We start from the raw sequence: 19,837 nt of genomic DNA on the forward strand, positions 1-19,837 counted from the left end.
GACGGCGGCTATGACTTCCGAGACAGTCAATCCTCCGCCAGCGTCGGCCGCGGTGACGAGGCCGGCCAAGCTGCACGGGCGTGCCTTCTATGAGAGTATAGGAAGTCCCAAGTACATTGTCGCGCCGATGGTGGACCAGTCCGAGTTTGTACGTGTTTGCTTGTTCTCCTTGTTGTTCTCTTCTTCTTTTCCTTTCTCTCTTTGTGCTGCGAGGCTGCGGCGTAAAGAGCTCATTGCTAACCTCATGCACACACGCGCACGACAAAACAGGCCTGGCGAATGCTCACGCGCTCCTTCATGTCCGAGTCCGAACGCCCCAGCGTCCTTGCCTATTCACCTATGCTCCATGCCCGCCTCTTTGCCGACAGCCAAAAGTACCGCGATTCACACTTTCAGCCGACGAGGGCCTCGATGCTGCCCAGTGCCAACGACTACACTCCACCCCCTCCTGCTGCTACTGCTTCTGCTACAGCCACTGCCACAGCCACTCCCGACGACGACACACCCTACCTCGACGGCAACGCCGCCATCGACAGACCGCTCTTTGTCCAGTTCTGCGCCAACAACCCCCAGGCCCTCCTCGAGGCCGCCAAGCTCGTGGCCCCCTACTGCGACGCCGTAGACCTCAACTTCGGCTGCCCCCAGGGCATCGCGCGAAAGGGTCACTACGGCGCCTTCCTACAAGAAGACCAGGCCCTGGTCCACAGCCTCGTGCGCACCCTGCACGAGAACCTCCCGATCCCCGTGACCGCCAAGATCCGCATCCTCGACACCAAGGAGGAGACCCTGGCGTACGCGCGCAACGTGCTGGCGGCGGGCGCCAGCATCCTCACCGTGCACGGGCGGCGGCGCGAGCAAAAGGGCCACCTCACGGGCGTCGCCGACTGGGGGTACATCCGGTACCTGCGCGACAACCTGCCGCCCGAGACGGTGCTGTTTGCCAACGGGAATGTGCTGCAGCACGAGGACCTGCAGCGGTGTCTGGATGCTACGGGCGCCGACGGCGTCATGTCGGCCGAGGGGAACCTGTCGAACCCGGCGCTGTTTGCGGCGCCGCCGTCCCCTGCGGTTGTTGGGGAGGAGGGAGGAAGAGAGTACTGGCGAGGAAAAGACGGGCGGGGAGGAGGAGGCGGCGGGTGGCGTGTGGATGCTGTTGTGAGGCGGTATCTGGACATCATGCACCGCTACGTGGTGGGACAGGAACCTCCTGCCAGGAGGGCCCTGTTCGTGCCGGGGGATGACGCGAGTTGGTTGGAGGTGGGAAAGGAGGGAGAAGGAAAAGACGGTAACCGAGACGGCGATAACGAGGCTCAGGAACCCGCAAGAAAAAAGCGGAGGAAGGATGGTGGTGGTGGTGGTGGCGGCCGCAACAACGACAACAACACCAACAACAACAACAAGCCCAGTAGATCCGCCAGGATGACCTCGGCCACGGCCGGTCCCAACTTCGTCGCCATGCAGGCCCACCTGTTCCACCTGCTGCGGCACTTGGTCACGAGACACACCGACGTGCGGGACGCGCTGGCCAGGTCCCGGCTGGGCGACATTGCCGTGTACGAGCGGATCCTGGACATGGTGGAGCGCAAGGTCGCAGAGGGCTTGTTGGAGTATGAGGCCACGGGCGGGAAGAGTGTGGAGGGGGAGGATGACGGGAGGAACGGCGCGTATGCGAAGGGGTCGAGGGGAGGCGGTGGTGAGAAGGAGGACGAGGGGGAGGAGGAGATTGTGGACGATCCCGACAGCTCGGTGGCGACGGTCAGGAGGTGCAAGAGGCCGTGGTGGGTGGTTCAGCCTATCGTCCGCCCGCTGCCCAAGGAGGCCATGGCCAAGGGGGCCATCTCGCTGAGCAAGAAGGACAAGCAGAAGCTGGCCGAGGAATCCCTTCTCAAGAAGGACGAGGTGGAAGAGAAGGAGGACAAGGCCACAGTCAGAGGCCCAGAAGATGCTGCTGCTGCTGCTGCTGCCACGAATGGGCAGGAAGCCAATGGCGATGGGACCAAGACGGGTCACGCTACCGAGATGCTGGAGAAGACTACTAGATTTCCAGATAGCAATCTGGTCTCAGGCTAAATTCTCTCTAGCCGTCGACGATGAGGAGGAGGATGACTCCATTGTCCAATATTTACCTCTATCTCTTGACAAAAATAGAAAAATTTAAAAATCTATTCTCATGGCCCAAAGTCCAGATGCACCCTTGCCGTACTCTGCAGATGCTCAACCATCCTCTCCTCCGCCTCCGCCATCTCCTCCTTGATAAAATCCTCCAGTCTCATCCTGAGACCATAAAATTCATCCTCCACTTTTTCGTCTATGGCTTGGGTCGAGCCTGCGAGGTCTTCTGCCAGGCGGTCGCCCTGCCTCTCGGCATACTCCTCGGCCAGCAGCTCCATCTTGTCCGTCAGGCGCTTCTCCAGGGCATGCATTTCTTGTTTCACCTCCTCGCGCACCATCTTCCGGCACGTGGCTTCTATGATAGCTACTAGGTCCGCCCGCATCTCGTCAGGCTCCGAGGTGTCAAGCCGCCGTTTCTTAGGCGCTGGTCCCGAGAGATTTGTGGCTGCCGCGGCGGCTGCCAATGGAGAACTTGGGCCGGTCTCGCTGTATGACGGCGGGGCTTCGCCACTTGGCTGAAGAGGATGGCCGTCCTGGGCGAGCGCCGTTTCCGAGCTGCCAACAGCAATTTTCATCCCACCTCTGCCTTCATACATACAGGCAAGGTCGGCCTGCCCAGGACGGGAGGTCAAGCCATCACGAATGCCATTACAAACGGATAGTAGATGCTCCTTTGAGGCCAGCTGATGTGGTATGAAGACATCGAGCGCAGTAGCTCGGGCGAGTGCCCTTAACCGATCCAAGACCTGGCCTTCCACTTTGTTCTTGGGCGTTAAGGCCACGTCCCTGAGCCCAATGAGATCGGCCGGTGAACGCAGTATGAACCGCAGGCATGAGAATGCTGTGCCAAGGGATTGGGCTGTGGTCGGAGGTATAGAATCAGGGTTGGGCGACTCGTCGAGAGCCAAGGTCTGGATCCGTTCTGGCGGGAGGAACAGGTACAGATACGTCTTGCTTGATGGCCGTGACTTGAGCACCAGGCTGTCCCTGAACTTGAAAAAGGCCGTTCTCGTACACGAATCATATTGAAGATGCAGATTGAGCCTCGTGTGCTCCCCTCGCCAGGCCACAACGGCCGGCGTGGATATGTTGATTTGGCATTCCTCTTTGGTTTCCGTAGCAGAGCACTCGGAGGCTGTTGATTCTTGTGAGGAGGAGGTCGCCATCGAGGCTCAGTTTCGTGCAGGAGGCGAAGGGGACTGCAATCATGTTAGTTACCAATATCAAAAGAGGCCCTGTTGGCCAAAGAAGAATTTGTTTGGGCTTGATATCCCCTGCCGTTAGCCAGATTAACGACAGGATCCCACCCTCCCAGGCTTTTGTGGTAGAGCAGCCTCGGCTCTTGTCCCGCGAATGAGGAGGAGGAAGGGGGTATAAGTCGACGGAACCTCAACACTCCAACGAGTCGTCGTCGCCGCTCACAGGCAACTTCTTGAGATGAACCCCTCTCCACAAGACCCCGGTTGTTCCCACGGCGACAGACTGAATCCGCCATGGGGTACAATTCGGATATTTTCATGATCTTGCGCGCGTTAAGCGTCAGCCTTGCAGAATGTGAAAGTCCAGCGCCAGAAGCTACTGCGACAACAGCATCCCTCAGACTGCCGCCACGCCGATGAGGCAGCCCACAAGAAGTTCCTTTTCCGATCTCGGTTCCCTGATTGCCAGCCAAGAGAGAGGCGCGCGCCCAATCAGGTACTGCGTCGTCATCTGAGCGCGTTGTACGTCGACTCGTTGGGCGTCGAGGCACAGCGGCCTGGGCGAAAAAAGGAAAAGGAAAGGAAAGATGACAAGTCCCCGCACGCTCCAGGCTCGACGACAATGCTCGCCCGGGGGTTTCGCGTGACGCTGCAGGCCCTGGACAGGCGTCCCGTCAGTCTGAGGCGCAGGTCACGCCTTTTCCGGGGCATTCGTTCGTCCAGCAAGCGTGCGCGGCTACCCGCCGTCGGAGCGGATACCTTTGAACTGGGCGACCCTGTTCGTGGTCTGAATCAACGCCGTGTGCGCATCGGAGTCGTGGGCGTGGAGGATGGTACGGTGGATGGAAAGGACGAGAGGAGATGAGCGGAGGGTTGCAGGTGTCGTCGTCAGGTGAGGTTGACAAGGGAGATTGGACCAAGCCAACAAGGCCTTTGGTTGGGGGGCTCTGCTTATGTCAGCTGCAATGGGGAGTGGTCCGTGCGCACACCACCCCTCCTTAACATGGGCACACGTAAGACTTACCTGTAGGGAGATAGTGGCTGGATGAACTATGGTGGGGATAGAAACATGTCAGTGTATTGGCTGTATAGGCATCAAGGAAAGAAATAATGGCTATATACAGTAGTAGGATGGCTGTGAATACTGGGCCCGTGTGAGTTGCAGATAAATTCAGTGAAGTGCCTAGGTGAAATGGCCTAGGTCAAGGTCCTAAGTGAAGAGCTTGGTCTTCATATCCAAGTTCATTCACTCTGTGTTTTTTCACTTCCCTCTCCTCCAGCATTCAGTACTGTGTCAAATGGCTGAGCAATATATCAGAAGGGGAAGGGAAATAAAAAGGCGCGAAAATGCAATGTCAATTGATTGACTCCCAAAACCTATGTTTATGAATGCATCGCGAAGCCTACTGAGGGATGCCCTGCTGGCAGTCTACCCCTGCATGCAGTCTACCTGCTGAGACTACCAATCCTAGTATCAAGACATCTCGCTCATGTTGTGCTCCTGACCGTTCCCTGAGTTCAACCGTCGAAACCCGCTCGCTCAGTACCCAAGAAGGGCATGGCTTGAACCGTAGGATCGACTCCTCCTCGACGTCCCGATGCCATCTCCACGTCTCCATCCAAGATTGCCTTGAAGCTTTCGTCCACCTCGCTCAACACGACATGACAGCGTCCGAGGGCAATGGCGGAAGCTTCCATAATCTCCCCGGCCGAGATCATGGTGCGGTAATCGTTGGCCATGATATCACTGTATCAACATCATTAAATCATGAAGCGCTTGAGGGAATGGAGACTTGGTCACTGACAGCACAATATCTTTTTGAGCCTCGTCGAGGATTTTCGCAATTTCCTGCCAGGTCTTCTCCATGCCTGCGAGAGCATTCTTGCCTATGTTTTTGAAGATGTCGAATCTTTTCAATTCGATCCACGTGTGCATCTCATCCTTGATCCGCTGGTAGCATTTTTTGCCTGGCACAATGTCAGTGCTTGGGATGAAGCTGAACTTGTGCCTGATGAACATCACTTACCCTTTATCACGGCACACCGATCGTAGATCTCCTTCATTGTTGTCTGGACTTGAGGCGCCAAAGTTCGACTCGCTTGCCGCTGCCCTCCCGTTATAGCTCTCTTCGAGTCTTCGATTACGCTAGCAAAAGCCATCTGGTGCTCTTCGCAATGCTTCCCGAGGAATTCCAAGGATCCGGACCTGCACTTTTGAAGCGCTGTGCGCCCTTGCATCTTGTCGTGGAACTCGCGCACTCTCTGCCCGAAAACTTTCACAAGTTGGTCCAATATATTTGGTACCCTCGTTCCGAAGACGGTCTCCCATGACTTGGCAACAGGGCCGAGGTATGGCTGCAGCAGGTCTTCATTGAAATCCCGGGCTTTCTTACTCGCTGTCTTTGCTCCATGTCGTCTGCAAATCGCTTTGAACGTTCCGCAAGCGAGGCCGTGCCCCCCATCCTTCTCGCGAGTAGACCAACGAGTCGTAACGGACGGAGCGGCCTTCGCAGCAATAGCAATAGCTCTGGAGTTTTTTTGAGTAATGTATCGGCGCGCAACCTCCAGAAGCTTGCGCTTCATCTCGAAGATGTCTTGCCCCAGACGCTGTGATATCATCAGTTTCAGCCGCGAGCAGAATTTTGTATAGAAGAAGAATATACCTTGCTCAAATTCTGGATTTCGATTTCGAAAAGATCTAGCTCCAGAATCTGGTCCTGCTCGCACAGCTTTGTAGGGTGGCTGTCAACCTTGGCTGCGTCCGTAACTCGACAGCAGCAGGCCGTTAGTACCACGAGCGACGAAAGTAACGTCATCAGGGAATTGAGGAAGTTCCTGTGCTTCCTAATCTGCTCCCGATATGTCAAATTTTTCCCATACTCTATAAGTCCGGGTATTCCAGTGTCGTCTAGGTCTCGAAACCCATGGGCTGGGGTTTCACGCCGCTCGCTTGTAGCTCCCAATTGCTGATATGCGTAGCTGGACACGCAATAGACTGGGAATGATTCCGCAATTTGAGAATAATCTCGCTCCTCGCGACCGCGTTTTTGAGACGGAAGTCCAATGGTCGGCTCCTCATCCTCGTCACCATCATCGATTCTGCAACCATTGGGTTAGCCTATACCTGCGTGCGGCGGCACCTTTATGCTTGATATTGCTTACTCTTTGATTCCCATTGCGAAGTCCCACTTGATGGCTTTGGTCGAGGCTTCATTCCTGGCCTGGACACACATCCTTGGCCCCTCGGTAGCAATGAGAGCGAGTCTGTCTTGTAGATCAATGAGCTCGTTCTGTGCAGTATCAAATTCCTTCTGCGCATTGCGGTAAGAGATCTCCTTCGCCTCGGCCTCGTTCTCGAGTTTGGTCAGTTCCTCAATGACCTCTGAGGCCGTCAATGGCGTATCTTCCTCAGACTCCGAGTCTGATGCATCGTCTTCGTGCTTCCGCTTGGCTGGCACGCGTTTGCGGTAGACAGGTCTTCCCTTCTTGACAGCCTTTTGGTGCTTTTTCCACTCACCCACTTCGCGGACCTTAGCCAGATATCCTGCTTCAAGGTCTTGCAGATTCTCCTCCATTGGCTTCATCTTAGCCGCTTTTTGGTCCACAATCATTTTGAGTCGTTCCTCTTCTGCAAATATGTCTCTGATCCGATGGTCCTTGTCATGTGACTTCTGAGACTCTTTGAAATTGATGTCGTCAGTCTTTGTGCATACGAAGACCACATTCGAGACTGTTCAGTTGTGCGATTAGCGGCTGATATTCCACGAGGACTCAAAGAGCGAAGAGCCGTACAATTATTATCCATCAGGATTTGCGTTCTGAAGGACTTCCCCAACAGATCTTTGGCTGATTTGTTGTCCACTGCTCGTTGGATGGGTGCGACAACGAAGATCCCATTAGCCTCGCTCAGATAGTCCTCCGCAACAGAACAACGAGCGGTATTGGAATCCTCAATGCCTGGAAGGTCAATGATAGTGAGACCTGTAGATAGCATTGGGGCATGACAGTATATGCGAACAACTTTGGAAATGTTAGCCTTCTACCATGTTGTCGAATTTGATGTGCGTACAAAGAGATGAAGCAATACTGACTTTTGATAAGGGGCCAAATCTCTATCGACGTCTCATCTCCTTTCGGTTCGCAGCCGACCTCTTTCTCGGCACTGACTAGATACTTCTCCAGCAATGAAGACAGCTCCTTCGCGGTTGTGCAGGCTATTTTCTTCGTAGTGTCCAGGACCTTGAGTGCACCTTTGCACTTCATCAGCAGCTCTGGCGTGCTCTTCATAAGGTCAACATGACTCATTTTCGGGAATACAGCGCGGATCTTGCTATAGGCTTTGCCAGCGTCGCTCTTGGGATCCTTCCAAGTTTGTTTGCCAGCAGCATTGCCTTGGTCATCCTCGTTCTCATCCTTGAGGTCTGCAAAGAGGTTCCCCAATTCGAAATCCCACTCATCCTGGGAACGGAACTCGACCTCAGCGCGGTAGGCCTTGTTCGGGTCTGTCACAGTATTGTAACTGATCTCTGTCGCAACGGAAGTGCAAGCTAACATTGCATCAGTTGTCAGTAACGATCGACACCTAGGTTTGTCAGTAATGAAGTGAACAGAATTCCCGTACCTCGAAATCCATCTGTTGGCAGAAACTCTTCCTCGCCTAGTAGACTGTTTATCAATGAGCTCTTGCCAGCTCCTGTCGCTCCTGCGACTGCCACAATTGTTCTGCCGGCATCTGTTGGCGTGGCTAGAAGCTTGTCAATCTTTTCGAGCCAGTTCGTCCGATCCTTCTGCTGCTTCGCTTCATATATAGGTGCGCGAAGCCGCGTGAGGATTCTGCGCGCATGACTGACACCAAGCTTCAACTTTGCGAGGTCTTCAGTGTTTATCAGACAGCGGACCGTGTCCAGTGTAATTTCCTTCGGTTCCTGTTGGAGATAGACTGTGGCCTTGTTCTCAACAAGTTCCTCCATTTTGTGGGCGGTGATGGTGCCAATAGCTGGGGTTGAAATCATCGTAAAGCTAGGCGATACCGCAATATCTGGTTCTGTTTTGACCTGAGGGTGAGACTCAATCAAAGCGGCTGCCCCATCACCAGGAGGTCTCGTTGACATAGCCTGAGTGTTCTCGGCGTCCATGATGCCACTCTTAATGACACGCTGTAATGTAGCGTAGTCAAATCTTTCTCGAGGTGCTGCTGGGTGGGTGGTTCGAGGTAGCGAAGTGAGTTTCCAGCGACAATAAAATCGTAATTTGTTGGGAGGAATTTGATGTCCAAGTTGCCGGGGAAGGAGGCAGTGATAGATCGGTTAGTGATGGAATTGGGCCTCACGTTATCAAAGATAGGATGAACCGCGGAAATGCGGTGGTAAATCAGCAGAGTAGGATGACTCTGGAAAATGAGGTCCGCGACGAGAGAGCAGCTGGCTCAGAAGTGAGCTAGCCACAGTATGTTAAGAGAAGCGATCGAGCAAGAGAGGAAGGAAGTCTGAGGAAGGGTGATTTGGTTTGAAGGTGTAAGAAAGCAGATTTGCCCTTGTCTGAAGATGTGGCCTTGCGCGAGGAAGGAATACGAGCGGAAGATTGTTGAGAAATTTGGCCAAGGAAGCCAGCTGCTGCTTTGCTAACGATCAGTGCTGGATAAGGAAGGACCTCAGAGGGGGAGCTCTTACCTGTGGCGAGTTAGAAGGTCAAACAAAAAGCTCAAAGGGTTTAGAACCAGCGCGTTGACAGGCGTGACCCAATTTTAAATAGTTTTGAGATGCCGCGTCTGCCGTTCTTATTTTGAATGCCCCTAGAAACAGAAATGGGAAATTGGCAGTCGGATTCTGTGGAAAGGATGCTGGCCTCAAAATGTAATAGGTAAAAGACGTGAGCCTGGAAGTGCAAATTCTATGGAACACTGAAGTCCTAGGCTGGGAATCAGTCAATCGTTGTTGGATGAAGAAAGCAAATCGGTGAGGGCCACATCAGTGACTGCAAGGAAAGAAAGGGGAGAAAATAGGGCAGGAAGGAGAAGTAGAGGAGGAGAGGTAGAAAGGGAGGCAGAGGAGGGAGAGCAGAGAGGGGGGAAGAGAGAGAAAGTGGCATAGAGGTTATTTCTGTTGAAAAGACGTTTTCAGGGCGTACTGAGAACTTGCCAATTTCAATAGCATGAGAAAGTTCCTCAACAAGGTGGGATTACCATATGGCTGGGCATGAGCAGTTAATGACAGATGGGAATCGATCTAGGCCGGAGAAGATTGTGATGGTAGGATCACTATCTCCAGGAAAAGAATGTCGTAGATGTCGTTGATGATGAATAATCCTCTGGTGGGAGTGGGCCCGCTACAAGAATTACGCATAGACTGCAGACTGTTGATTACTCCTTCCTGCCCAGATCGCTCTTTCCGCACCAAAGTCGATGAATTCTGGGTAGATAGAGATGAGGAATATGCTGACGGTGTTTTCGACTTTCAGAAGTTGGAAATATGTAAGAGAATCATGATGTATTCTTTCATCCAGTCGCCCCGTGTTTGCATGATCAACAACTCTCAAGCGGGTACTAGAGAAAGTCTTCAACCTTCTGGCAAGCAACAACTCTGGCTTGAAATTCATGCGAAGATTCACTCAGTATATCTTGGGAGACATACTTGGCTGCCTCAAGAGACTGTGTTGTCAGTTCACGAATAACGCTATAGTGCCGTAGCCTACAAGGGCACCGCACTCCATAGGATATATATTTGAAGATTATTTTAATAGAGGGAAATAGATGGATTCGTGTGCTACTCCGAGGATCTCAGAAAAGTTGTGTGAGAAAGGATGCCATAGCTGAGCAATGGCTGAACGCGAAACTGTTCTGTATCCCCATCTCTCGCAGATGACGATGATGGCCCAGATTTGCACACTCGTACAGAAACAGAAAAGTTGTTGAGCTCTGATGTTGATATTGCCCAGCGTAAGACAGCCCTGGCTAGATCGAGATGAATGAGATGCCTAGTTCTAGGGAGAAAAGGTGCAGATCAAAGGATAGAAAAAAACCCAGGGGAAAAATGAGGCAAGACAACCATATGGCCAGACCGTCTAGCATAACCTTGATGGAAGCATCCGCACATGACCGCGACCTGATATCAATTTCCGGTGGTGGATGATCCTGTTGACTACAGACCGGAAAATCTGCTGTCTCCAGACACCGAAACGGAGCCAACACACAGCCAGATTGTATTTATATCATGGTGTACCACAGTATATTTGATGAGCAGTAGCTCCTGTGGTGACCAGCCAATTGCTGCTTATTCAGGTGGTATTGTTGAGGGTTGTTGCTGTCAGGTGGGGTGCTGTAAGTACGGGAATTGCCTGCCCACATGCCAATGCCCATGCTGTGCGACCGAGAACAGAAAAACCCCGCTTCAGTAGGTCTAGGCTAGGCCTGGACAGCCTGATAAACTTGCAGGGCAGATCCCTACTCATAACCCCAGCAGATCCGATGCAGATTGCTTGCAGCCCACCACCACCTGCACGACACTGACCACAACTCCTCGTCAATGATGATCTAATCAAATCTCTTCTTCCCAATCTTTTGACCTCCACTCGGAACTCACAACCACCAACCAGACCCCCTCGACCTCCAAATAGGACAGTGAGACCACACAACCATGATGGCTGGGTCTGTGTATACATAATTCAATTATCATTCTTACGTTGGTATCGCAAGGCTGCAGGGGGGGTTCCGGTCACGATCACTGTCCAAGACAGCTGGGTCTTATCGTTGTGCCGACATCGCAGCCATGGACAACCTTCACACCACAACGAAGCTCATCTCAGAGCTCACCACCAAGCTCGCCGAGCTGGATGGCAAGGTCACTGCCTACCGTCTGGACATGGCTTCTGAGTTCACCAGATACTCTGAGGAGCTCCTCAGAAATGTCCCAGAGGATGTGGCCTACCTAGTCTCACAAGCTATCTCGGAGTCAGTCAGAAACTATCCTTCTCTGTACCCCCCAGGAAGCAACAGTCTACCTCGCTACCCAACCCCAACCACAACTTCAACAACCAACCATCTCGAGAGTACACTCTGGCTCGGGAAGACCTCTCCAAGCCCTCAAGACATGAGCAGTTCTGAGGTTGAACCTGCGTCGGGACAACGCAGCCCTCACGAACGAGAACTAGAATTCCAGGGCCTTTTTACTCCAGCTTTCCTACCGCTCCTCGAAAGCGTTGATCGAGCACCTCACTCATCTCCTATCTCGCCAGGCTCAGTCGACGCAGCCAGAACTGACCGTCGACCTTCCATTGGCGAAACTCAGAGTTCAGAGGACACTCGCCAGCGCCACAGACCGAGTCCGCTACGTCGCGGTACTGATACTTCGGTCGACTCTCTGGCAAGCGACAGCAGCAGTGCCAAAAACAGAAAGAGCGCCCTAAGACGATCGTCGGGCTCCTCCAGACCCGACAGCCCACGTGATCATCGTCGCGTGCGTTTTGATTTTGAAGGTCAGGAGGTCTTACCATCATCTTCACCTCAGACCTCCGCCGACACCCTCAAGCAGTCAGAGGGCGCAGCAGAGAAGTCAGCCCTTTCAAGTGACCCGTACGCCACATCACTGCGTGATTTCCAAGGAGAGGAGGACCAGCAGCAGCATGGGCCTCCGAAAAAAGTGTCATCAACTCAGGCTCTGCGAAGATTGTCTAAGGAGCCTTTAGACGAAGGAACTGTGTGGACTGTGGTTAACGCCGAGACCGGACCGGAAAAGGCATTGCCTCGCGAAACAGATGTCCTTCGCAAGAATACAGCCAACTCAACACCGCCCCAGCAGCGTAACTCAGATGAGGGCAAGATATCTGCTGTGGAGACTCCTGAGCGTTCGGAAGAAGAGCCTTGTGTCCAGGCTCACACCGTGGCCGGGACCGATACTGGCAAGCGCCAACATGAGAGCATCAAGGGTGGCCGCAGGCAAGAGGAAGACGACTCTGATGAAGAGCCCGCCCTATTTATGGCCTCGAAGAAGACGAAATCGAAAGTGAAGACGGCGTCTGGCACCGTTGGGGCCAAGACTCCTTTCAATGAGCCACTTTCGCCTCAGCCTACACGATCGGAACCGACCGCAGGCCAGGCTAGCCGCACCATACCGCAGACTTCCAGAGATGATGGCCAGGTGGAGGCGAGCGATGAAAAGCGCAGCACAAATGCATCTCGTGCAATTTTCCAGGACAATAACAAGCTCGAAAAGCAGTCCCAGCACACGTCGGCTGGCCCAGAGGAAGACAATGACGAGGGGTTTTTCGCATTTGATGACGAGGAGGAGACCAGCAGCAGCCAGAAGACTCGGGCCGCACGGTCCCGAACTGAAAAATATCTGACCGAAGCCCAAGATGACGAGCCTGAGAACGTTGAGTACCACAATAATCACACTAAGGCAACTCGATCGCACAGCGGTGGACGTGGGTCGCCTCCTACCAATGCCAGCACCGGCTCGCAGCCTGCAATTACGGTGCCGGCTCAGCATCCTACGAAGCCCGAGGGAACTCGATCATTGAGCACGTCCATCGGGTCATACGCAGGGCGGCCTGTGATGCCCGGCCCAGTGAAGGACCAAGAACTGCTCAAGAAGTTAGAGAGTGTCGACTCTGATGTGCCGTTCTTCGTTGGCAGCGTCAATGGGCGAAGCGGCCCCGATGCCTCCAATGTTAAGAGCTACCAGGCAAGCCTGTTGAGCCCGAACCAGATGTCTGGAAGTTTCGCTGAGCGCTTCATGTGGGAAAAGGAGCAGGGATTCTCTTACGATAGCGACAAGGATGAGGCTGGGGACAACGTGGAAATGGCGGCGAAGAAGACACGGTAGGTATCGATTGAACGCGACAAAACTTCCCAAGATGTTCATACAGAACGAAATGGGTTTTCAACACTGCCGGCCGCGGTCTTGTCAAGTGCATACGTGGCTTCCAGGGTCTCGTCGGGCTGTTCGTGGCGGTGTATATAGTCTGGTAGCTTTGGACAGCGCCATGAGATTCAGGACCGGCTGTTGCTGATGCGGTCGCGCTGGAAGGCTGTCTGCTCCGATCCTGCGTCCTTCAGCAGCCAAGATCAGGAGACGAGCTGAACCATATCATGTTCGATTGTATGGACAGAAGAATAACTGTTTGGATCATGTTTGTCTATCAAGGAAGGCAGCATGTTTGAATTGCACTGTCTCTCAGTGCAGGTTAGCATTGCATCTTATGTGGTGTTCTGAACTGGCTTGGGCAGGAAATTGTTTATGGGACACCATGGCCCTATCATTAAGTCAATGGCATCCAATTAGATGCGACATGTAAATTGATACTGTATAGTAATCAGAGTTACTATGTGCTGGAGGTTGGGGGCATGGAGACTAATGAGTTCAAAGGTTGTGTGATTCTGAACTGCTGGGCAGTATCCAAGATGGAACAGGAACGCAAATACAGTACCAGAGTTTGTTGATGTAGATCCTGGCTCAACGCTACGGCAACTTTTCTTTCCTGTATCATAGGGAATAAGCTGGGTAAATGCCGTAGAGTGATGCTGGCGGTTTGCCCTAGAGGTAATGCTGTGGGCGTCAGGGCACAGTAAGGAACCTCTGTTTCATGGTCGCTGATCTGGTGACCGGCTTGAGACCAAGAGGATCTTGCTGCAGGTACATCAAGAAATTGAATACTGACGAGTGAAGCTATACTTGCCAAATGAAGGAGCTATGATGGAACTATATGAATCAATAGATATATTGTCAAGAGATGAGGTTTTGTTGTAGTTGGCGGAATTTATTTCACGTGCAAGAGGCAAGAGAGGTTGATGTCGGCTACCCACTGCCATGCGATATACTCGAGCGATCTGAGTCAGCGGTTCAGAAGGTGGGGTTGGCCATCCCACGCCCCCATGGCAGGGTTCATGCGGTGCCAGTGGCAGCCCAGAAATAGAAGTACAGTACTCTTACTCCATCACGCCCACTCTCAGGCGCTCTGACGAGCTTGCATTTCTACCGACAACCACCGCAGCTCTCCCTCTTGTCCGTTGGCAACCCACGATATCTTTTCCACACATCGCGTACTGTTCTTGATTCGTCAACACACCTTGAACGACCACCAGACTGCAGAACCTTGCCAGCTGCTCTTTCCACCGAGACGGCTTTCGCACCTGACGAGTCACAGCCTGTGCTGACCTGGGTAGAGTCAAGTGAAACCTCAACGCACAAGATAGAAACCGCGAAGAGCATCCTGTTTGACCCTCACCGCACTGCTCGACGCTGCCCACCTGTCGAGCCTTTCCAGAACATATCCTCTGTATTGCGAAACACCTCACCAGACACGATGGACGGCAAACGCCATCTTTCCTCCTTCCAACAGCTGGAGAAGCTTGGAGAGGGAACCTACGCGACGGTAGGTGCTGCGGCCCTGACATCCGTTTTCCCCAGGCCTTTTTGAGACCTCTTTGCTGATGTCAAGTTGTGGCGCAGGTCTTCAAGGGACGTAATAGACAGACCGGCGAGTTCGTCGCACTTAAGGAGATCCATCTCGACTCGGAGGAGGGCACACCCAGCACCGCGATTCGGGAGATATCCTTGATGAAGGAACTCAAGCACGAGAATATTGTGGGACTACACGACGTCATTCATACCGAGAACAAGCTTATGTTGGTGTTCGACTACATGGACGGCGATCTCAAGAAGTACATGGACACCAAGGGAGAGCGGGGGGCCCTCCACCCTGATCTCATCAAGTCCTTCATGTACCAACTCCTGAAGGGCATCGACTTCTGCCACAAGAACAAGGTGCTACACCGAGACCTCAAGCCGCAGAATCTCCTGATTAATGGCAAGGGGCAGCTCAAGCTGGGCGACTTTGGCCTGGCGAGAGCCTTTGGCATTCCTGTGAACACCTTCTCGAACGAGGTGGTGACGCTGTGGTACCGGGCCCCCGATGTGCTGCTGGGAAGCAGAACCTACAACACGAGCATCGATATCTGGTCAGCAGGCTGCATCATGGCGGAGATGTACACTGGCAGGCCGCTGTTCCCCGGCACCACGAACGAGGACCAGATCAACCGCATCTTCCGGATCATGGGCACACCCACAGAGCGGACGTGGCCAGGCATCACGCAGTTCCCCGAGTACAAGAACAACTTCCAGGTCTATGCCACCCAGGACCTCCGCGCCATCCTGCCCATGATCGACCCGGACGGCATCGAGCTGCTGCAGAAGATGCTCCAGCTGCGGCCAGAGCTTCGCATTAGCGCCGAGAAGGCCCTGGAACACCGCTGGTTCAAGACGCTGCCGCAGTTCCAAAACTCGCACGTGCAGCCAGGCCAAGCCATGAACTACCAGCAACAGCAACCCCTTCCTTCTCAGGGCTACCCAACACAGCAGCCTCAGGGCGGTTATCCGAGTTATTAGGACGACTCGACGCAGCACTCACAGGGGACGCAATTCTTGCATCACCTGAACGCGCTACCGTCGCATGGCTATCCTCCTCAGGTTGGTGGGTTCGGCCACGTGGTGGCCCACCACGGGGCTCAGCACCACCAGTCTGGGTTCCATCCAGGACACTGGGTCCATCCAGCGCAGCAGGTTATTCCGACAGTTCCTCCTCCAGCGCACTTAGCAAACTTTGATCATCAACAACAATTTCTCGGCCCTGGGCCCCCTCACCAGGACCCTCCAGCCCAAGCATTTCAGTGGTTTCCGTCGAATCAGCAAGGCTATCCTGCCCAGCAACAATACTATTTCGGACCTGGTTTGGGTGAAGAAAACAATGTCTTTCTGCAGCACCCGCAGGGTTCCTACCCGACCTACAGGAACTTTGGGCCACACGGATGGAACAACCCCCCGACTCAGCCTCGTCACCCACGCCCGCCACGTCATGGCAGTAGGTTGAGGTTTCAACAATACCCGTGACACAGCAGGTGAAAAAACAACTTGGGGCAGCAGGGATAGAATATAGACTGGAAAGTAAGAGAAAAAAAAGATGGGACATGGCACTGGGTACTACCGAAGACCATACTTCAGGGAGTGGAAAAGGCATTGTGTTGAGGCGCAGAAAGCGGGAAGGGGGGTCTCGTTGCCTCACAATGGCAAGCGGACCTTTGTAATGACTGGCCGCAGCGACAAGATACAACCACACAAGTCGAGTAAGAGGCAGGGATTCCTTGGAATGATTATTTACACATGCCCCCAGCGATGATTTACTAGTTGCAGACAATTCAAAATGAACCCTTCGCATATACTCTGTCCACATTATGATCATTGAGATGCACACGAGATGGTCGAAAGAACGTAAATGACATTAATTATTAGGCTCTTTTACTATTTCATTGATGTTGGCATGCCTCGTCCCACGTTGCTCCCATACACGCAGCTTGCTATCATACTCCCTGCTTCAGATGAAGTTACGGGTGACGTTAACGGCCACGCATGTAGGGTTGTTAGGTACTCCTCCCGTCACCCAGGCGAGAGTCTGGTAGTAATAGGCCAAGTCAAAGGTCCAGCAGGCATACCACTAGCAAGAAACCGTGTCAGTAAGATATTTTGTGAGAAAACAGAAAAGCAGGAAATAAGAAGGAAGAAAAAAGACGAGGGAAAAAAACCCCCCAAAAAGCCACCAATGGCACACGACCGGCTTACCTGGTACAGAGGATACGGCGTGATCTCAGTAGGAAACGTCCCATCCGTAAAGGTCTTGTCATCCACATACGACGAGTAAATAAACAAGTTGTCATCATCATCAAAGCCCACGAGATCAATCCCCTCCGAGCCGGGCTCGAACTCGGGCGCGACAACGTTGCTGGTCAGGGGCGGGGTGAACACCAGGCCCGAAGAGACGTTGAAGTCGCCCGTCTCGAGAACCCAGACGAGGATGCCCGTCTCGTAGGCATTACCCGTGCTGGAGGTTGAGACGTTGAGGGTGAAGGTGTTATAGTCGGTGGCGGTGCCGTTGGTACCGTCGAGGCAGAGCGCCTCGATGGCGGCGCCGGAGTGGCAGGCACCTAGGAATTGGCCGTCGATGGTGGTGTTGCTGCTGGAGAGCTCGAGGGTGAAGGGGGCGGAGGTGTTGTAGGTCTGGGCTGAGGCCAGAGAGGCCGCTGAGGCGGCGAGGAGGAGGGGTGTGGTCTTCATGGTGGGTGTTTTGTGGTGGAGGAGGATTTTATGTGGTGATGGATGAATTATCACTGACGTCAGTGCTGATAGGAGGAGGAGGAGGAGAGGGAGGAGAGAGAAAGTGGAAAGTTTACAATTTAAAAAGGAGGAGCTTTGGGAATGTGATGATTGACGATCCTCCAAGAAATAAAGGGAGAGAGGGGGCGGGTGTGGGTAAATATATACTAATTGTATAAAGGAGAAGAAAAATGGAGTGGCGATGATCAGCCCCAACCCGCTGTTGTAGGTGATCGTCGGTGTGTGGAGGAAGGTCGCATTCGAGGTACCATAGTACTATGTACGTACTAATGCAGGAAAGACTTTAGCGGAGGGAGCACGAGCAACCTTGAAGGGACGGGATATGTCACGACATTAGCACAGACACTTTCTGCCCACCGCTCCTGCTCCGCCTCTTTGCTCTTCTGCATCACTAGAATACCAAGAAGGTCTTACCTCTTCCGAGGAGAAGGGAAAGAAAAAGAGACTACACTTTTAGTACCTTGGCCTACATGCTACGTAGTACCTTGACTACCAATTGACCGACTTCTTCTTCAGCTCGACCTGCTAAAGGGTAAAGCGTCCAGCCCTTGACCAGCGTGGATGCGGCATCGCGCAGGCGACCTAACCCGTCCCGACGAAAAATCGTGGAAGGGGCGGGCACAAGTGAACACAAGACCGGCCGAGACGTTGACTTAGCAAGGGCAGGGAGGGGCAGAGCAGGAAGAGGGGCGGGTAGCCCGTGTAGTAAAACAGGCAAAGGTTACCTTGTCTTAGTTCCCAAAAAGGGAAGAAAATGGACGAACGGAGAAGTTAATTTTCGAGTGAAAAAAGAGCCTCCAGCAACAGGCAATTGATTGACTGGAGTGACTTGAGCCTCCTTGTGCCTCAAAGCAAAAACCAGACCAAAAGGACAAAAAAGGAGAACCGTGCGTTTTTGTGCTGCGTCATACGAAAAGCGACCTTGGTTGCCACATGCAGCCTGGCGCGAGCTGCAGGTGCCCGTATTGTATCTGACTATGCGTCAAAAGATCATGTTGTTGGGGCGGATGGATGGATGTTCATGGGGTCAATGTGACCTGCTCGAATCGTTGGTGCTGACGTTTTTGTCTAGGTGTGTGGAGAGATAGAGAGAGACATGTTTTGTTGTTGATGATGCTGGTGTTGTTGATCCTCCTCCTCCTACTTCAAGACGGGAAAAAAAGAAGAAAAATATTACTGAGGTTGGAAAGGAAGGAAAAGAATTTGGTAGTGAGATACAGGATCGGATCAGCGTTTGGCTGATGGCGATCTTCCATAAAAGAGGGGTCTTCGGCGGGGTTGATCTCTTCCTTTTCGACCCAATCTGCTCGTCGGATTGACTGATGCCTGTTTCTGCCTGTCACTGCACCGTGATGATGATAGTGATGATGATGCAGACCCAGAGACAGTCTCTCTCTCTCCTCTCTTGGTACTGACTAAGATAGTTTGCTAGCCTGACAGTCTGACAACAAACTCGTATTCCACTCGTCATGTGTCGTTTTACTGCATGAACGGCTGGTTCCGCTCGTTCCCCTCCCTAAGAGGAAAAAAAAACGTTTTGATAACCTTAAAAAGAAAAAAAGACCCATTGGGGTGGTGAACCAGACGGGAACCCTGGGCCATTCTCTATCAAGACATGGCGCCGACTACCGGGCTGACCTCGTCCGGTCTTTGTCATCTTGTCTCTTCTCTTTCGGTCTCAAGGGAGAAAAGGAAGCGAGATACCAACCTGGAGCACCGACCCTTGGACAGAAACGGCGACGACATCTTTTTTTCTTTTATGAAAGGCTGAGACATCCATCCCCCCCCAGCGGTCCATTTCCGCTGGTGCGTGAGGTATTAAGTAACAGGTATAATGTTCCGTTTCCTCACGCCCGGACATCATCTTATCCCTCGCAATCATCTTTCCTGGTTGGAAAGAAAGGAAGAAAAAAGGAAGAACCAATCATGCGAAGAACCCTGGCTTTTAATGACGGCATTAGGATTATTTCTTCCAGGATTTATCTTAAAGTACCGTTCTATAGCCTGTCGAGAAATGGTGGCAAACGCGGAGAACCTTGTGCCCCTCATGATAGACGAGAATAAGCTGTTTTGTCTCGAGAGAAGAACAGACAACAACACCACTAGACAGCAGTTTTACTTGAGGGCGCGATTATATTCTCGTATTGACGTCTCTTGTGTAAGTGTTGAGCGCTCACAAGAGAAGAGGAAAACGAAAGAAGGAAAATCAGAAGTCAAGACCCTCCGGATGTAACGTTCAGCACAATGAGTAGGTATGTAAGTACCGGACCTGGTCTGAACCAGTACATGCGACCATAGGTAGTGGAAAACTTGGGATCCCGTCTGCTCTCCCCTAAATAAGCCACTAACCGCCGGATTAGTAGTTAA

At 52.8% G+C, this 19,837-nt stretch overlaps 7 protein-coding genes across 7 annotated transcripts; 4 read left to right on the forward strand and 3 right to left on the reverse strand.

Moving 5' to 3' along the window:
• Positions 1–10: 10 nt before the first annotated feature.
• On the forward strand, positions 11–2,070 carry M406DRAFT_244667 (FMN-linked oxidoreductase; the record flags this gene model as incomplete). The annotated part of the gene is made up of 4 exons (XM_040916272.1): positions 11–148; positions 271–421; positions 485–1,257; positions 1,342–2,070. The coding sequence occupies 4 exons, from the start codon at positions 11–13 to the stop codon at positions 2,068–2,070; spliced, it is 1,791 nt and encodes a 596-aa protein (XP_040780851.1).
• A 23-nt stretch (positions 2,071–2,093) lies between these two features.
• M406DRAFT_348937 (uncharacterized protein) lies at positions 2,094–3,278 on the reverse strand (the record flags this gene model as incomplete). The annotated part of the gene is made up of 1 exon (XM_040922434.1): positions 2,094–3,278. The coding sequence occupies one exon, from the start codon at positions 3,276–3,278 to the stop codon at positions 2,169–2,171; it is 1,110 nt and encodes a 369-aa protein (XP_040780852.1). The 3' UTR covers positions 2,094–2,168.
• A 2,052-nt stretch (positions 3,279–5,330) lies between these two features.
• M406DRAFT_249014 (uncharacterized protein) lies at positions 5,331–8,281 on the reverse strand (the record flags this gene model as incomplete). The annotated part of the gene is made up of 6 exons (XM_040916579.1): positions 5,331–5,882; positions 5,975–6,410; positions 6,474–7,041; positions 7,104–7,331; positions 7,403–7,858; positions 7,933–8,281. The coding sequence occupies 6 exons, from the start codon at positions 8,279–8,281 to the stop codon at positions 5,331–5,333; spliced, it is 2,589 nt and encodes an 862-aa protein (XP_040780853.1).
• Positions 8,282–12,193: 3,912 nt separating this feature from the next.
• M406DRAFT_320090 (uncharacterized protein) lies at positions 12,194–13,639 on the forward strand. Its single transcript, XM_040919347.1, has 2 exons — positions 12,194–12,988; positions 13,052–13,639. Exons 1-2 carry the CDS (start codon positions 12,281–12,283, stop codon positions 13,127–13,129), a joined length of 786 nt encoding a protein of 261 aa, XP_040780854.1. The 5' UTR covers positions 12,194–12,280; the 3' UTR covers positions 13,130–13,639.
• Positions 13,640–14,609: 970 nt separating this feature from the next.
• Positions 14,610–15,691, forward strand: M406DRAFT_248233 (Pkinase-domain-containing protein; the record flags this gene model as incomplete). Its single annotated transcript, XM_040916516.1, has 2 exons — positions 14,610–14,678; positions 14,756–15,691. The coding sequence occupies 2 exons, from the start codon at positions 14,610–14,612 to the stop codon at positions 15,689–15,691; spliced, it is 1,005 nt and encodes a 334-aa protein (XP_040780855.1).
• A 201-nt stretch (positions 15,692–15,892) lies between these two features.
• Positions 15,893–16,517, forward strand: M406DRAFT_53602 (uncharacterized protein). The gene has a single exon (XM_040924524.1). The coding sequence runs from the start codon at positions 16,263–16,265 to the stop codon at positions 16,476–16,478; it is 216 nt and encodes a 71-aa protein (XP_040780856.1). The 5' UTR covers positions 15,893–16,262; the 3' UTR covers positions 16,479–16,517.
• Positions 16,518–16,558: 41 nt separating this feature from the next.
• Positions 16,559–17,563, reverse strand: M406DRAFT_354167 (uncharacterized protein). The gene is made up of 2 exons (XM_040922845.1): positions 16,919–17,563; positions 16,559–16,793 (listed from the first exon to the last, which is right to left on the reverse strand). The coding sequence occupies exons 1-2, from the start codon at positions 17,408–17,410 to the stop codon at positions 16,674–16,676; spliced, it is 612 nt and encodes a 203-aa protein (XP_040780857.1). The 5' UTR covers positions 17,411–17,563; the 3' UTR covers positions 16,559–16,673.
• Positions 17,564–19,837: the final 2,274 nt, after the last annotated feature.

The sequence above is a fragment of the Cryphonectria parasitica genome (assembly GCF_011745365.1).
Source record: "Cryphonectria parasitica EP155 unplaced genomic scaffold M406scaffold_1, whole genome shotgun sequence".
Lineage (NCBI taxonomy): Eukaryota > Fungi > Ascomycota > Sordariomycetes > Diaporthales > Cryphonectriaceae > Cryphonectria > Cryphonectria parasitica.